A 17,742-nucleotide genomic window follows, 5' to 3' on the forward strand; every position below is an offset into this window, starting at 1 on the left:
TGAAACTTCCACAAATTGTGAAACAAAGTATTGTGTCAGTACCCAACTGTGGAATTTTGCAGCGAAAGAGATTAAAGATTTCTTTATACCAAATTTCACTTTTTTTAATGGAAAGAATGTTTTAGCAGTCTTAAAGTTAAGCACAAAATGCTGTAGTATTCAGGAAGAATTTCAGCTTTCTGGCCTTTATAATAATTAACTCCAAACAGGGGAAGACGAAAACCTAGGTAGTAAAAGAGAAGGTCTACAAATGTGCGATTAATCGGCAATATTTTATGGATTTTTGAAACTATATGGCTTAAATAGCAGCATTTTAAAACTGGAAGTCCAAATCGTCCATGCTTCTTTGATAGTTCAAGAAATTCCTTTTTAACTTCTTGGTATCAGCTAGACGAAAAAAATTGCACAGGCTTACTATATAATTGTTTTTCCTCAACTTCTGTGATGTCTATAATATTTATTATGTACAATTGAGCAGAAAGATTATTATTTTGAGTACTATGGCTTTAGAAGAAAAGGAAAGAGGCCCTATTTTCCAGTCTTCTAACGTTTGTGGTCTGAAAAGTTCTTGGCTTCGACCATAGCTGGCAACACTATCGGCAAGATTTTTTTTTCTAAGTTGGTACGTCTGTCATAGCATCCATGTGAAATTTCAAGTCATTCTATCATGTAGTTTGTTTTATACAGCTGTCTGAAGCAAAAGTGTTGTCTGTATCCCTTGAAATGGATAAAATTGAGTATTATGAGGTTATAAAATTCTTTGTAAAAGAAGGTTAAACGCCAAAAGAAATTCATTCAAAGTTCATAAAAGTTAATGGACTCTCCTCTCCTTCGTTTTCGACAATTAAGAAATGGGCTGCCAAGTTTAAATGTGGCTGTATACTAGCATTGAAGATGATCCATGTGAAGGACGTCCAAAAAGTGTAACACCACCAGAAAACATTGATCTAGTGAATGATATGGTATTGGATGACCACAAAGTCAAAGTGCATGAAATTGCTGAGATTATAGGTATTTCAAAAGAACGTATAGGATATATTTTGCATGAAGAATTGCAAATGAGAAAGATTTGTGCAAGATAGGTTCCGCACTTATCTCACAGCAGATCAAAAATGCACTAGCATGAAAATCTCTGAACAGTGCTTGGAGCATTTTAACAAGAGTAAAACTGATTTTGTGCATTGATTCATTACTATGGATGAGACTTGGATTCACCATTACACAACAGAATCCAAACAGCAGTCAAAACAATTGACAGAAACCAGTTGCTCAGCACCAAAGAAGACAAAGTCAGTTCCATCAATCAACAGGAAAAGGCATGGCATTGGTGTTTTGGGATGCTAAAGGCATTTTATTTATTAATTATCTTGAAAAGGGTAATCAGGAAATATTATTCTGATATTTTAACCAGACTAGATGAAAAAATTCGTGAGAAAAGACCCGGTCAGAAGAAAAAAACATCTTTCATTAGGACAATGCACCTGCCCACAAAGGTGATTGGGCAATGGGAAAATTAAGGGATCTGCAGCATGAATTGTTGGAACATCCACCCTATTCCCCAGATTTGACTCCCTCTGACTTCTATCTCTTCCAAAACTAAAATTCTTCCTTGATGATCAGCATTTTTCTTTGAATCAAGAGGCGATTGCAGCTGTAGAGGGGTATTTTGTAGATCTTACTGAGAACCACTACAGGGATGGGATAATGGGGCTGGGGCATTGCTGGAATAAATGTATTAGTCTTAAGGAGATTATGTTGAAAAATAAAAATAATTTTGAAATTATAAATTTGTTTTTTCATTAATTGAAAGGGAGATGGAATTTGTTTTTTCATTGTTAGGCCAAGAACTTTTCAGACCACCCTCGTAAGTTCTCAGACTGGTAATATTGGGTAAGTGGAGAACAGAATTACAAGTATAATGAGGGGCTCTCTCTCTCTCTTAGGGATTAGTCCAAAAGGAATGCATCCAAGATTCCACTTTCCAAAAACTTTTAATTTTGTCTTGTCTGCATTAGTAGTTAATCCACTGATCTTGCTGAATTTTTCCAAAATTCCAAAAATATATATGGAATCATTATCCTTCAAAATACACACCACATCTTCAGCATATGCTAATATCTTATTTTCCTTCATAGTTGAAGGAACTGTTATTTCTCACACAGCATGTGTATTGTTGACTTCCTGTAAGAATGGTTCAAGAACCAATGCAAAAAGCAGTGGACTAAGAGAGCAACCTTGCTTTACTCCTTTTGGAATTTTGACCTGGTCTGACAGGAACCTATTAACTAGGAGGTGGGTAGATAAATTGGCATAGGCTCCTTTGATAACGGATAGCAGCTTTTTACCTACACCAATTTGCCGGAGGATGTGGAATAGAAAGGGATGCCAGACATTATCAAATATTTGAGTCTACTGAAAGCACTGCCATCGACTGCTTTTTTGTGTTAACTAAGCAGATTAGATCACATAGCAGAAATAGATTAAATTCTACTGTTCGGTCTGGTACTCCATACACCTGTGTTCTTTTAATCATGTATCTCATTCCCACTTTGAGCCTGTTATTGATAATGCAGAAAAATATCTTGTAATCAGCATTAGATAGAGAAATAGGTCTCCAGCTGCTGATTAAGGTGTGTTCTCTATTAGGTTTTGAAATGAGGACAGTATGGCTTGCTACATCATTGGTATGTGTCCTGATGAGAGAAAGGAATTGAATAGTATAACTAGAACAGGAAGAATAAAATCCCAGGCCTCGCGATAAAGTTTTTTCCCTAGACCATGAGGTCGTGGGGATTTTCTTGTCTGGCATTCTTTATAGGCTGTGGTAATTTAAGATGCAGTAATGGGTCTGGCAAGCCATTAATGTTCCAAGCCATATACCACCCAAATCGATAAACAAACTTGAATTTATTTGTAATATTGAAAGAGGCCTAAGATTCATCCCAAATAACATAGCAGAAAAAATATTTTTAGAACCGCCAACATTTTAAATCATAACAAAACAATAACAAGCAACCTAACTAAACACGGATTAACAGCGATAAAATCACTAAAGTCAAATCTGAACATCGTAATAACCAGAGCAGATAAAGGAAGTGCCACCGTTATCTTAAACTGAACCACTTATGTGGATAAAATGAATCTGCTGGTCTCGGACAATAACACATACCAATTAGTTAACTATAACCCAAGTAATAGAATAAAAAGGAAAACAGAGAATCTACTTAAGTCAATTACCACATGGCCCAAAGATACGTCAAAAAACTATTTCCACACTACGCTGGTCCCACGAGAATTTACGGGCTACCGAAAATTCACAAAGAAAACACACTGCTAAGGCCTATAGTCGAAAGGATTATAGCCCGACTTATCACTTAGTCAAAAAATTAGCAGCAACTCTCAAGGAGTTGGTAGGTTATTCCCTCTCCTATATCAAAAACACACAACACTTCATAAACATTATCAAAGACATTACATTAGAAAAAGATTATCTATTAGTCAGTTTTGATGTCTCTGCCCTCTTTATGAATGTCTGTCCCAATCAATGACACAATCCTTCTTTTACAGAACAAATTTCCTCCAGATATCACGGCGCTCTTTGCACATGTATTATGTTCTGGTTATTTTGTATGGCAAAATGCTTTCTACTTACAAAAAGAAGGCACAGCCATGGGCTCGCCATTATCCCCCTATTGCTAACTTTTATATGGAATATTTTGAGCAACATGCCCTAGATTCCTCTCCTTTAAAATCCAGGGTCTGGCTTAGATACACTGACGATGTTTCCACGATATGATCCATGGCCGCTAGACACTTTCCTTAGCCACCTAAACAAACAACACAAATGTATACAGTTCACAATTGAGATTGAAAAACATAACACACTACCGTTTCTAGATAGTCACACATCTCCCCTTGGGCAATCTTTCCTTCACTGTTTACCAGAAACCGACAAATACTGGCCAATATACACAAACTCCTACCACCACCCACCACAAAAACTAGGTGTCATCAATACCCTAAAAAACAGGGCTCTGAAGATCTACTTCAGTGAACAGGTCTTTCTGAAAGACGAATTTAAAGTGATCAGCAATACTTTTCAAAAAAATGGATATAGCCAAAACACTATTAACAAAATTCTCCACGAGACCTCAATAAAAAACAAAACAAACCAGACTACAATAAAACTATAACCATTCCCTACATTAAAGGGACATCAGACAAAATAAACAGAGTACTACAAAAATACAACCTACAAAAAATACAGTTGAGTAAGCTTAAAAAGCTTGCTCAACTCATCCAAAAACCCACTCCCTCCACTGGCCCATCCTAGAGTATATCATATTTACTGCACCTGCAACATACCATGCATAGGAGAAACAGGACGCACAATTCTGATCAGACAAAAAGAACATAAACAACACATCAAATATAATAATTATGGTGAAGCTGGCCTTTCTGATCATGCCCTGAACACCTTATATAGAATTGACTGGAAAAGCACTAGTTGTCTACATCACACTAAAACATGGTATGAACGCAAATTTAAGGAAGTCTGTGAGATCATTATCAACCACCCCAATCTAAAAAATAATGATGGTTTAAAAATCCCATACATATGGAAGGCATATATTCATACCACGAATCCTTCCTCTCTAAGAACAACTTTAAATAGGACTGTAGAAAATCAAGAATCCTAAATCTAAAATAAGAACTTTAATACTAAAAAATAGGACATCACTGTTAAAGAAAAAAATCTGTAAGAAAGAATGTTTATTCGTGTTGTAATTTATAAATAATTTTTTTAATCAAAAATAACAACTGTAATAGGACATCACTGTTACTGGAAGGAAAACTATCTGTAAGCAAGAATGTTTATTCATGTAATCATAAATTAAATCTAGCTTGATGTGATTTATTTATTTTTTTTTTTTTTCACTAGAGGTCATGCCAGTGAGTAGCATGTGATCAAATCATTGTTTCTCTAGCTTTCAGTTTGAAATGTAATGCCGCTTGTCTTGTATATTTATGTATGCTCCAGATGATGATCTTAATATGAAGATCGAAATGTCGGGACAATAAAAAGAGTTATTTTAAAACGGCTGTAGAATCCATAATTTCAAGAATGTTGATCACTAATACTAAAAGAAAGGATTCATGTTCCAAGAGTTATAATTTTTAACAATACTATTGTCTTCAAACAGATTTTTGTAATGTTTTTAAAAGGAATCAAGAATGTCTTGAGTGGTGAACATGTCTTCTCCATTAACAGATTTGAGTCCTTTCTTTGCAAAATTTAGTGCATTGTCTATTGAAGAAGGCAGCTGAAGGCGTCTGCTAGGTGCTGATGTGTTCTTATCTTAAAATTTCTTTCTTCTACTTATTTCTGTCTTTCCACTTTTTTCTCTATGTTAATGTTTCTAATGATGTTGCTATATTTTATATCACTGTGATAGTTTGTTACAAACCAGCTTCTCTCTTTATATAGGTCTTTCAACTTTTTCCTTTTGAAGAAAGCCAGTTCCTTTCCCCATTCTATCATATTTTGTTTTACTGCTTGTTTGAATTTTAACCACATATCCCAATTCCAGGTAACATTATTCCAATTTGAACAGAGGGTCTGGAATTTGGTTGAAAAGATCAACGGAAAATTTGGTGGAAGTCTCCATGTTCCAGAACAGATCTCTACTTTTCCATGCAGTGGAACTTAAGTAGAACTGGATTATGATCTGACATGTTGATGTCAAGATGTTTAATCTGAATTATGCTATTTATAAGGGAAGAAGAGACATAAATTCGATCAATGCGAGTACCAATACCTTGATTCATGTATGTGTAAGCCTGAAGATTAGGAGTGTGAATCCTCCATATGTCTGCTAATTGAGCATTGTCAAAACATGTTTTTAACTGTGCATATCCCACTTTCCCACTCCTGGGGTGTCTTCCTATTTTGTCTAATGTGGGGTTTTCAATATAATTCCAGTCTCCAGTTGCCATGATGTAGTGGGCACCATATAAATATGGCTTCAATTCTTGGAAGAATTTTCATCTAATCTAACTGTTCCATTGGATGGAGCATCTTCTTCTTCTTCAACCTTCTGGTTCTGTCCACTGCTGGATGAAGGTCTCCCCCATGATTTTCCAGATCACTCGATTTTCTGCTTCTCCCATCCATCTCACTCCTGCAAATTTGTTCCAGTTCATCTCTCCACCTTCTTCTTAGTCTTCCTCTTTGCCTTGCTCCATCCATTGGTCTCCACTCTGTTGTTTTTCTAGTCCATCTCCCATCACTGCATCTGGCAATATGGCCAGCCCATCTCCACTTAGCCTGTTTAATATATTTTATAACATCCATGACACCTGTTTGAGATCTTATCCAGATATTTGTCTTCCTATCTCTTAATGTTATTTTTAGCATACTTCTTTCCATGTGATGTGTTGTTCTCAGCTTTTTGTTTAGGACTTCTGTTAAAGTCCATGTTTCTCCTCCACATGTTAGGACAGGAAGTATGCACTGGTCGAAAGCTTTCCTTTTTAGACTCATAGGGATGTCACTTCTGAATACGTCTCTCATTTTCCCATAAGCCATCCATCCATCCATCCAAGGTGAATTCTTCGTTCAATCTCTTTTCTTTGACACTCCTCAAAGGATAACAATTGTCACAAATACACATATGAAGTAACTTGTTCTATTTCATGGTTTCAACTTTGACAGTTCTATGGTTTATGTATTTATTCATCATTATTTTTCTTTTCTCTATTTATTTTTAATCCAATTTCTCTGGAGGCTTCGTTTAGCTGATTTAGCCTTTCTTCCAGATCTTCAAGATTATCTGCTAGCAGGACAATATCATCAGCAAATTTCAGATGATGCAGCCTTTCTCCATTTATGTTTATTCCTTTTGTTTCCCAATCAAGGCTTCTAAAGACTTCCTCTAGTGCAGCTGTAAATAATTTGGGAGATATGGTGTCGCCTTGCCAGATGCCTTTTTGTATTGGGAACTTTTCACTGTTTTTATATAATTTAATTACAGAAGTTGCATTATTGTAAATATGTTTTAGTGTTTCAATATATGGTTTCTCAGTTCCCTGGGTTTCAAGTGCTTTTTCATAGTCTATAGGCCAGACGTAAGGGTTTATTGTATTCAATTGAATTTTCAATGAGCTGTCTTAATGTGTGAATATGGTCCAAAGTATTGTAATTCTTCCTAAATCCAGCTTGTTCACAGGATTGCATTCTCTCTAGTTTAGATTTTATGCTATTATTTATAATTTTTGTGAAAACTTTATATATGGTGGGGAATAGGCTTATAGGTCTGTAGTTTTTAATTTCTTCCTTATTGCCCTTTTTAAAAATTAATATTAGAAGTGAATTGTTCCAATTTTTTGGAATTTTTCTCTGTTTTAGGCATTTATTGAAGAGTTTACTCAACTGTTTGATGACAGGGCTTCCTCCCAGTTTTAAGAAGTCTACCATAATTCCATCTTCTCCTGGGGCCTTTCCATTCTTCATTTCCCGCAGTGCCATTTCCACTTCACCTTGTAAGATCTCAGGGGCATCATGTTCTTCCTCACTTGAGTAATCCATAGATGATTCTTGGATGTCTCAGTCTTTGTCTTCATAGAGTTCAGTATAAAATTTCTGAATTCTTTTGATTATTGCATCTCTATTTTTTATCAGTTCACCATTTTTTCCTCTTACAGCAGCTATTTCCTTTGTTCCAACTGATAATGTTCATCTTAGGACCTTCATATTACTTCTGCTTTCTATTGTTTCTTTAATTTTCCTAGTATTATACAATCTAAGTTCATGTTTCACCCTTTTACGTATAGTTTTACAAATTTCCGTATATTCTATTTTATTGGTGTCATTCAAATCTCTTTTCATATCTCTTCTTTTCTTCATCAGATCTAAGGTTTCCTGTCTTAGTTTTTCCTCTCCTTGGTGCCTTTTTACACCTCCTATTTCTAGTGCACAATTCAAGATAGATTTTGTTAATATTTCATTAGCATCATCGATGGTAGTAGCTGTGTTTAACTTTTTTAGTTCATTTTTGAGTGATTCTCTATAACAGCTTTTATTGTGGTAGAGGTTTTGTAGATTCACTAAATTGGACTTTTTTCTTATGAGCTTATTCCATTCCCATTTTTTGTTGATCCATACTTTTGCCCTTACTAGTCTGTGGTCACTTCCTGTGTTAAATCTATTAAGCACTTCGGTATTATTTATTATATATCTTCTGTTGGAGAGGATGAAGTCTATTTCATTGTAAGTTTGTCCATTTGGGCTTCTCCAAGTCCATTTTCGGTTGATTTTCTCCTTGAAAAAGCTGTTCACAATAAAGAGTTTTTTTCTTCTGCAAATTCAATAAGTCTTTCTCCTCTTTCATTCCTCTGTCCAAATCCAAATTTACCGATGGAGTTCAGACGGTCATCTCTGCTTCCAATTTTGACATTAAAATCACCCATTATAATTATGTAGAATTCTTTAGAATTATTGAATGTGGATTCTAATGTTTCATAGAAATCTTCTATCTCTTCATCTGGATGGTCCATAGTTGGGGCATATACTTGTATAATTTTCAGTTGTATCTTTTATTTATGAAGAAAGTTCAGCTATTCTTGATGTTATTTTATTTACAAACAGGACATTGTCCTCAATTGTTTTATTTATTAGGAATCCTACTGTTGGATTCTGAATGAAGAGAAATTTAAATTATTAATACTCTCCTCAGAATCCAACATAATCCACCATGGCAAAGGCTACATTTGTAAATATTATTTAATGTAAATCACTTGTTTATAATTTAATATTCATATAACTACCTTTAATTTTATCTAATATTTAATTATTTAATCAAGAATATATGTATTAATAGTAGAAAAACTCTGTGTTAAAACATTATCAAGCTATTTAGCTTATTTCTATGTTAAGATAGAATTTATATTTGATAATTTAACTGCACATTATTTGAAATGTAAATATTCTCTATTTATTCCTGTTTGTAGAAGTTTAGCGTTATGCAATACCTCAATTTTATTATGTTTTGTTTTGTTGTCATGGAGACGTATGTAAGTGAGCGAGCATGTTTTGGAACACCACGTGAGGATAAGGTTTATTGAAAAGAGTTTTAGAAAGAAATCACAAGAATAATTTAGGCGGGAAGAACAGATATATAAGCGATGAACGCTGAAATTATTATTTAATTAAGGGGAGATTAGAAGAATTAAGAGAGAGAAAAAGGAGAGGATTGGCATTAGGTTGGAATCGGAGCTTTCGGCATTCGGGAATCATAGTACGATAATAGCGAGTCGGCAAGTCACTCAAGCAGCTAATAAAGTCTACTAGTCGAGAGGCGGTTAGCTAATAAATTGTAGAATAACAATTATAGCTACGGAAGACAGCTGAGTGACTACTAAACAGACTAGCGATATCTGAGTTGAGATTCAATTTCAGGGATGACCTTTCAAGGACATACAGAACCTTGAAGCAAAGCACAGAGTTATTAGGGAATAGTAGAGGCTGTAAATTGAAGTTACCGTTAGCTGTGCTTAGAAATATATTGCCTAAAGAATTAAATGAATGCAGGAAGAATGAACAGCTGTGCACACGAAAACTTCAAGTTAAGGAATTATTGTGTATTGCCTTAATTCATAAGAGATCAGTAGTATTTCATGCAAGAACATTTGTTTATGTGTATAGTGACCGACGATTAATTCAGTTATTGCTTAGAAGAATTATTTTAATGAGTGCCATATACTGTTTAAGTGTTTACAGTTATAAAAAATGTTTACTTGTAGGTGAAGAAAAAAGATTATCGGTAAGATTATTCCAACCGTTAATATTCCTATACAGAGAAGTGTGAGAGTTTCATCCTAGAATTTCCTTATACTAACAGTAACTATTGCGGAAATTAGCTAATGTGTAAATTTATAAGTGTTTGCTTGTGAAGAGGTATTACTGCAATTTTTATTGTATTTAAAACTTAAAGAACTATGAGATATTGATGTGAATGATCATTAAGGAACTTTATTAAATAGCTAAAAGGAACTGTGAGAAGACTGTATTACAGATAACAGAATTACCATTGTCTGAGTTTGCATGACTTTATTATCAGAAAGGCTGAAGTGTTTATAATAACTTGTTTAGTGATTTGAACTTAAGTGTATAATTTGTGATTATAAAATTAAATGCTTGTTTTTGTTAATCAAAAGTTGTATTTTGCCTGAATCTCTTTTACTGCACCATTCATAAAATATTCGAACCAAAGCAGGTAAATTAAGTAAGTTAAATATACTCGGCCAGTATATATATTAACATTGTATAAGGGAAGGGTAGTTAAGAGTTGGTTTATCTTCGATTTTTGAACTAATTCAGATAAGAGTGGCGCAGTATTTAAATATAAATTTTCTCTATATTTGAGTTAGAAATCAACTTACAACTTATCAATTAGTTAACAACATCGTAATAGTAATCAGGTCAGATCCAAGGTATAGATTAAGACGAAGTAGGATCCAACACTACACCACCAGTCGAGTTTCTGTCACATTCACAGTGGTAGAGTAGATGTCCATCTTTTAATCACATGAGAGTTTCTTCTTTCCTTCTTATCTCTGAAAGGCCCACAATGTCCCATTTTATATGTTCCAATTCCTTCATCAGTTCTTCCAATCTATCATCATCCCATAGAGATCTGCAGTTATATGTTCCTACTAATATCCTTCTGTCGTTGTGCACTGTAGGTGGACTCGTTGTAGCTAGTGGAGACTGTAGCATATTTTTCGACCTAGACTCTCTGCCTAAGTCCAGGACGCGTCCCTTTTTATGCTGGGCAATGGACGAGCCAGTATGTAATTTTCCTATTTTATTCATTCATTCATGGGGAGACATTTGGCTTTATAGCATCATGCTGGCCAGACAGGTTTGTGCCTCACAATAGTGCATAAGATGAAATGACACAGCAAAATAGGAAAGATTCACCACTAGCCCTCAAATACTCTAATAGCATTGGGGTAAGGAACAAGAAGAGAAGAAAGAAGCAAGGAAGGAAGAGGAGGGACCAGTCTACAGATAATATAACAGATGTATATTACATGAAGTAAGGCTATTTATTCACTTCATGTGGATATTTATGCTTCATCCTTACATGAAGTAAGGATGGAGCATAAACATTTATAAATATTATTACACATTCACAGTATTTCCAGTCTACTGTCAAGATTCTCCCTTCTGCATCCCTTTTGATATTACCAAATGATCCAAGGAGGGGGTGGCAAGAATAAGAACTGCTACTCCAGCACTGTTAAATCTTCCAAAGCTCCAATAAGAAAGAAGTGGATATCTATCTATTGAAGTTTTTATATCTTTATATCTGCAGAAGTATGTTTCTTCAACTTCTAGAATTTTAATGAACTCAAAGAGGTCTTCAATCTGTGAAGGAGTAATTGTGTAGTCTACTTCTTGTAAATGGTTTTCCAGTTTTTTACAGTTGCTTTCCATTATTTCAATTTCATGCCTATCATTCTTGATTTGGAAGCTAGTTATTTTTTCACATAGGTAATAAATGTACTGTTAGATCCTGAATGAAGGAATCTTGCAAAGAGATCATTCATTCAGGATTTAACATGATAAATATTACTAATTAAGGAGATACTTGCACATCAGCTAATAAGTATGAAAAATTTCTTTATGTTATGTGATAATGTGTAGTCCATATGTGCCATATATTGAAATTTATTCCTGTATAACTGAAATGAGAAGCAGAGAATTGTGTGTCAGAATAGTAAGAATTATGTAAGGGAATTATTAAGTTATTTGTAAGTCCCATTAAGCTGTCTAGTACATTATGAAACTTCCAGAAAGATAATAACTAGTAATTCAGAATAATCGTGTATAATCTGTACGAGTTGAGCGCAGCGATGGAGGCTGTACCTACGTGGAAAGTGATGTCAGAACGACTACCTGGAATAAGGTAAACCCAACAGATTAGGGAGAGTATAGGATCACCCAAAGTGCATGAACTGTGAGGTTCGTGCAGTAAAAAACACATAGAATAGAGGGCACCCGAAAGGGTGAATAAAAGATGATGCACGCCATATTACAGGGCTTTTTTCTTCTTCGGTTCCTGTACTCTAAGTTTTAGGAGGTTTGTCGGGGGATTTGTGAGAGAGCGGTGGGTCGACTACAGTAATGTCGGATGACGAGGGCTATTCTTAGAACGCTTGAGGATTTCCAAGTGAAGCTGATCGTGTTACAACGGCCTATGCAGAATCGAGCCTTTGAATAAAGTCCCATTGAGGAGAATGGAGAAAATTTCCTGCGGAGCGGTAGACAGCACGCCACAGTCAGGAAATGATTCAAAGAAAAGCATAGTTCATTGCCAGGTGCAAAGACGGCTGATAACTATACAGTAAGGTAATCCAGATCTACATGAGATGGCGGCATGAAATCAGAAAGGATCCAGTAATGTAAAGAATTTCATTCTATGTTAAAAATCACTTAGAAGAATGAGAATTTTGTGTACACTGTAAACTAAGGACAATAATAGAGAACTTTTAAGTGGGAATTTGATTGAATAGTTAAGACCCCGTGGAACAAAGAAGAATTATTGATAGGCAGTATTTTGATTGAGAATGGCTAGGCTTGACTAATAAAATTTAGAATTAAGATAGTTATTGATAGAGTATTAATGAAAGTGTTCAATGCATGTACTGTGAATAACTTGTGAAAGGAATTATATCCTAGTAGTGTGATGCTTACACTTAATCTTATCTTTTCGTAATTGAAGGATTTAGCTTACTCAATTTCATTGTTGTGATTTAGTACGAACCTTAACTTAGAGTGAGTTTTGTTCTATTGAGTTTGAATTTTCTTAACTGTAAATGTTTTGTGTTTTTCCAATAAACATGTTTTGTACCTTATACCTGAGTTTATGCCTGATTACGAATTCAAATCAGGCATAATTTTTATGAAATAGAACCTTTTGGCAGGAGGGAATTAGATATTATTGCTTAAGTGAGATTCAGGTCACGACTGCTAACTGAATTTGCACAGCGCTAGCGTAAGATTAATAACTGTGTGTATCCCTTTAGAATTTACAATTATTTCCCTGAACAACAGTCTCTTCTGTTATAGGATATTGGCTGGCGCAGCATAAAAATAAATTTTGCCAATATCCGAAAAGGAAATAGTACTGAATTAATATTTTAAGGGCACAACAGTAGATTAGAAAGTGGGCTATTTAGAGGTAGAGAAAGACATAATATAGAGAAAAACAATGACATAACAGTACTGAGAAAACTTTGAATCAGTAAACTTGGTTATATTTTCTTCAATTGTATCTCTTGCTTTTCCTTTATTAGCATGATAAGATTCTTCATAGTCCATAAACTCTTCTGAGCCTGAAGAGTTTCATTTGATGATCCACAGCCTTCTCTATCTTTACATTTTATATTACCTCTTTTTTTTTTTTAGATGTAGCTCCTTTTTTTTAATTTTTTGTGTTTATCCTCAATTTTTTTTTTTTATTAATTCATCTTTCCTTTTTGATGATCTTGTCTGCATGTTAAGTTCTTTTAGTTTGACCTTTATCGAGTTCTCATCAGCAGGAGCCAGACCTTGAGGTGATACTAAGATTGAAGTAATGCCGAAGTCATATTTTCATATACGAGTAGCCAAAAGGTGTCACACCTTATTATTAAAATACTCTGGATCAGAGATAGTTGTTGTAAGTTTTTCCACTTGGTTATACTAAAAATTAAAGATACCAAGACATTTTTGCATTATGGGATACTAAGGCAAGTGATGTGAAATCATTAGCTTCTATATATGAGTTGTCCAAGTCCTGATTATATTTCAGGAGAAAATTTTTTTTGCTTACGCTTGGATAAAGGATTAAATCAAGTATATAATTTCTTGGTATATTTAATTTATAGTATAACCAAGTGGAAAACTTCCAACAATTACCTGCTTCTTTCTCTTCTCAGCCCCACTAATCTCTTGCTGCTTCTGCAATTTTTCAATTTTACGCTTTGTCCTATGAAGCATGCAATTTCTTTATTAACATCCATTTTGTTCTCTCTCTCTATTTCCATGGCCGCACATTAATAACATCATTTTCCTTCCTACCATCACAACTATTCACTCTACTAATATTTGCTGTGTTCCAGTCTAAGAGACACTCAGTTTTGAAACACTTAATACACTCTCTCTCTCTAGTTTCAATTTCCTTTCACATATCCTTTACTTTTCTTGGAAAATACATTTCACACTCACTGCACTGAATAAAATCCCTCAAATTCAAATTGCCTAACAACGTGGTCTTTGCTGCCATTGTTCGTCCATGCATTGGTACCATCCCAACAATATCGTATTTAAACAACAACAAAAAATAAAATACGAAAAAGTTACTTATTCTTCAGGAGCTATAATTCCACTGTACACACACACACACAATAAGGCACGCAGCATCCTTCCCTATAATCTTTCCTCTCCCACTCTGTTTAAGTGACCTTTACATTCCTGAATGCTGATAATAATATCTCCAGGCAGTTTCTTTTCAATATCTTCATTTTTAATAGGATTATGACAATGGAGCTATCTGTTTTAACAAATTTGCCATGAAAATCAGCAATAAAAAGAACAAATCTATGAAAGTAAGAAGAAACATGGAAAACTTTAGGTCCATTCTCAATAAAGAACCTGTAAAACCAGTAAAACATTTCAGCTATATTTAACCACAATTTTTCAATTTTTTAGTGAAGATGATATATTAAATATGGAAACAGACAACAGAATACATAAAACTTGTACAGTGGCAGTCAAGCTGCATAAATTTATGCAGAATAGAAAGAAATCACAAAAAACGTTGAACTAGCAGTTTACAAAGATAGCATTCAAATCAATTTTAATTTACAAGTATGGGAGTTAGGTTAGAAATAAAACAGTTAATCAAAGCCTACAGACAACAACAGATATGAGAGTTCTGAGAACAGATTACTTTAATGGCAGAATCATATTAGAAATGAAGATATAAGCGAAGAACATGATATTCTTAACATTTGTGAATGTAGGAGGTATAGTCGCTTAAACATAATAGGAGAGAACAGACTACCAAAACAGGTTTGATGCTAGGATGGCAAGAAAAGACCCAGAGAAAGATTAAGATCTAAGTGGTCTGATGCAGTCCGAAATGCTCTGGAAGACAGAACTATGAGGTCTGACAATAGTGATGACAAGTTATACTCTAATTCAGATGATAGTGGTTAATAGAAAATTAGCAACAATGTAAACTTAACTATGTATAAATGAACACTCCTTGAGGGGCATATCATGTCACATCAGAAATCTGATGATGGTAGTGTGAGCAAATTTTGTGTTATGACAGTGTAACTATGCTATCCAACTGCAGTTTGCATAATAAAATTCAAGGAATATTTTGAGAACTCTGATATATGTTAGCAAATCCGCTCTCCAGCAAAAAGGCTGCGGGTTCGAATCCCGTGTTGGCATGGATGTTTGTGAAAATATTAGTGGTGGTGGTCAGCAGTAGATGGTGTTGGTGTAGGTGATGTAGGTAGTTATGGTTATTAGAGTGGTGGAGACAGAGTTGTAGGGTAGGTACCCTCCCTCAATGAGTCTTTGAACTCCCTGGAGGTGTTATGTAATAATAATAAAAAATTATTTATAACTAACATTTTAATATTTTTTAAACCTCAATAACATTATTTAGAAATGGACTGCATAATACACATACCTGATAAATTCATGTCGTTTTTCTCTACTCCATGGGACAAAAAACATCATTATCCCTTGCCCTAATTAAAAACATGACTAATGTTACTAAAAGAGGTAAAACCACAAAAATGTTTAAAGATAAAAAAAGTATAAATAAGTACATAGAATAATGGACAGATGGTGTGACCTATTTCCTAAAAAAGTAAATCAAATAACCCATACTCCCTTTCCTTCTGCATTTAGAAAGTATTCCTGTTATTATCTATTAGAGATCTGCAAGTTTTCCAAATGTGTCATGCAGACTACAGACAAACATATACAAAAGAACATGCAGGTAGATTATTATGGCTGTAGAAGAATGCCAGGAGTATCAGAAACAAAGCGGTAGAATTTGTTGCCTTGGCCAATATGTTGGGACCTCAGATTGTAGGCATTAGTCAGACTTGGCTATCTGATCAGACATACTAACTGGTATTGAGTGTAAAGGGTACGGGTATATTTAGGAAGGATAGACAAAACAAAATAGGGGAGGAGAGAGGGAGCTGCTAATGACATTAGATGAACTTGAATCCAGTTAGTGTTGAGACCTATGATTGTATTACTAGTAACAGTATTTCATGTGGCAGTGAGTTTGAAGCCATCTGGTGTGAGATGGAATCCACAGGATCAATTCCATAGTGGGGGTGTTGTTACAGACCTGGGGGATCAGTTGTTAATGATGAAGAAATACATCACCAAATAGAAAAGATGGGAGTAAAAAGAATAATCATAATGGGAGAGAACAGATTACTTTACTTATTTAATTATCCTCTGTGTCCAAGGGAGACTTTAATTATCCAAATATTGATTAGGAAGCAGTAGAATCTCATGAGAAGAATAAAATGAATTTATTGAGTTGTTGCAGGATAACTTCCTCAAGCAGCATGTGACAGAAGGACCTCGAAGTCAAAGAGTGTTAGATTCTTTAGAGTGTGAGAGGGCATTTCAATTAAAGACTTACTGTTCTGCCTCTGGTTGGTGACAGGGATCTTGCAGTACTCACTTGGAAAGTGACTAAGTTCATGAATGTTCCATTCAGGAAAGGTTACATACTGAACTATAAAGCAGGAAACTATGACTAACTGAAGAGTATGTTGTGTTCAGTGGAATGGCATCAGTTTCTCGATAGGAAGAATACTGATAGTGCATTTAAGCATTTAAAAAATACTTAAATGATGCAATATCAGAATATGTACCAAGAGTTCAAAAAATAAATAGGCCATGAGTCAGATGGATATGTAATCTTATTAAGCAAGAAATTTGTAAGAAAAGGATGCTGTGGAAGGAAGGAATAACATGTGCATAAGGATGATGTCCGTCATGAAAATTATAAGCAACAGGCTATATGAGTCACAACTGTTGTATGAAAAGCTAAGTTTGAGTATGAAAAGAAACTGGCTCTGAAAGCAACAGAGGATAACAGATGCAGAAGAGGTTGTTAAACTAATTATTATTATTATGCGACACCTCCAGGGAGTCCAAAGACTCATCGAGGGAGAGTGTGCCAACAGTATCTAACGATTGTCCCCTTACAACTACTAACCACGCACAAACTTGCTTAACTTTTGGCTGAGTCATTAGTAGCAGAGGCTCTACCAATCAACCAATAATGAGTGCCCATTTTGTTAAAAGCTATCGACCTGGTGTATACAACATTGAGCTCGCTGCTACCTCTTCACTGTATGAAGATACTGAGGATGAGGTATTAAAGTAGTTACACAAACTGAATAAGAATTGAGCAATAGTGATTGACGAGATATCAGCGCTAGTACTAAATGAATGTTCAGCTGAACTGGCCATTCCTTTTTTCAGGCTAAATAATATGAGTCTCAGTACATGGAAGATTCAGCAGAATGGAAACAATGTATGGAAGTTTAATCGCACAAGGTTGGTGCAAAGACTGATGTATCCAACTATCAACCAACTGGTATCTGAAGAAGGGGTGGTGAAGATTTTAGAAAAACTGC

At 34.7% G+C, this 17,742-nt stretch overlaps 1 protein-coding gene across 1 annotated transcript in view; it reads right to left on the reverse strand.

Annotated features, from left to right (window-relative positions):
- LOC150107877 (GPI inositol-deacylase-like) overlaps positions 1 to 17,742 on the reverse strand; it is a 301,804-nt gene that overhangs the window by 195,166 nt on the left and 88,896 nt on the right. The window contains exon 6 of the mRNA XM_090415403.1: positions 15,756 to 15,816. Within this exon, the coding sequence (XP_090271529.1) occupies positions 15,756 to 15,816 (61 nt within the window). The remainder of the gene's footprint in view (positions 1 to 15,755; positions 15,817 to 17,742) is intronic.

The sequence above is a fragment of the Typopeltis vanoorti genome, chromosome 3 (genome assembly GCF_054136105.1).
Source record: "Typopeltis vanoorti isolate ZY-2024b chromosome 3, IOZ_Tvanoo_1.0, whole genome shotgun sequence".
In the NCBI taxonomy this organism is placed as follows: Eukaryota; Metazoa; Arthropoda; class Arachnida; order Uropygi; family Thelyphonidae; genus Typopeltis; species Typopeltis vanoorti.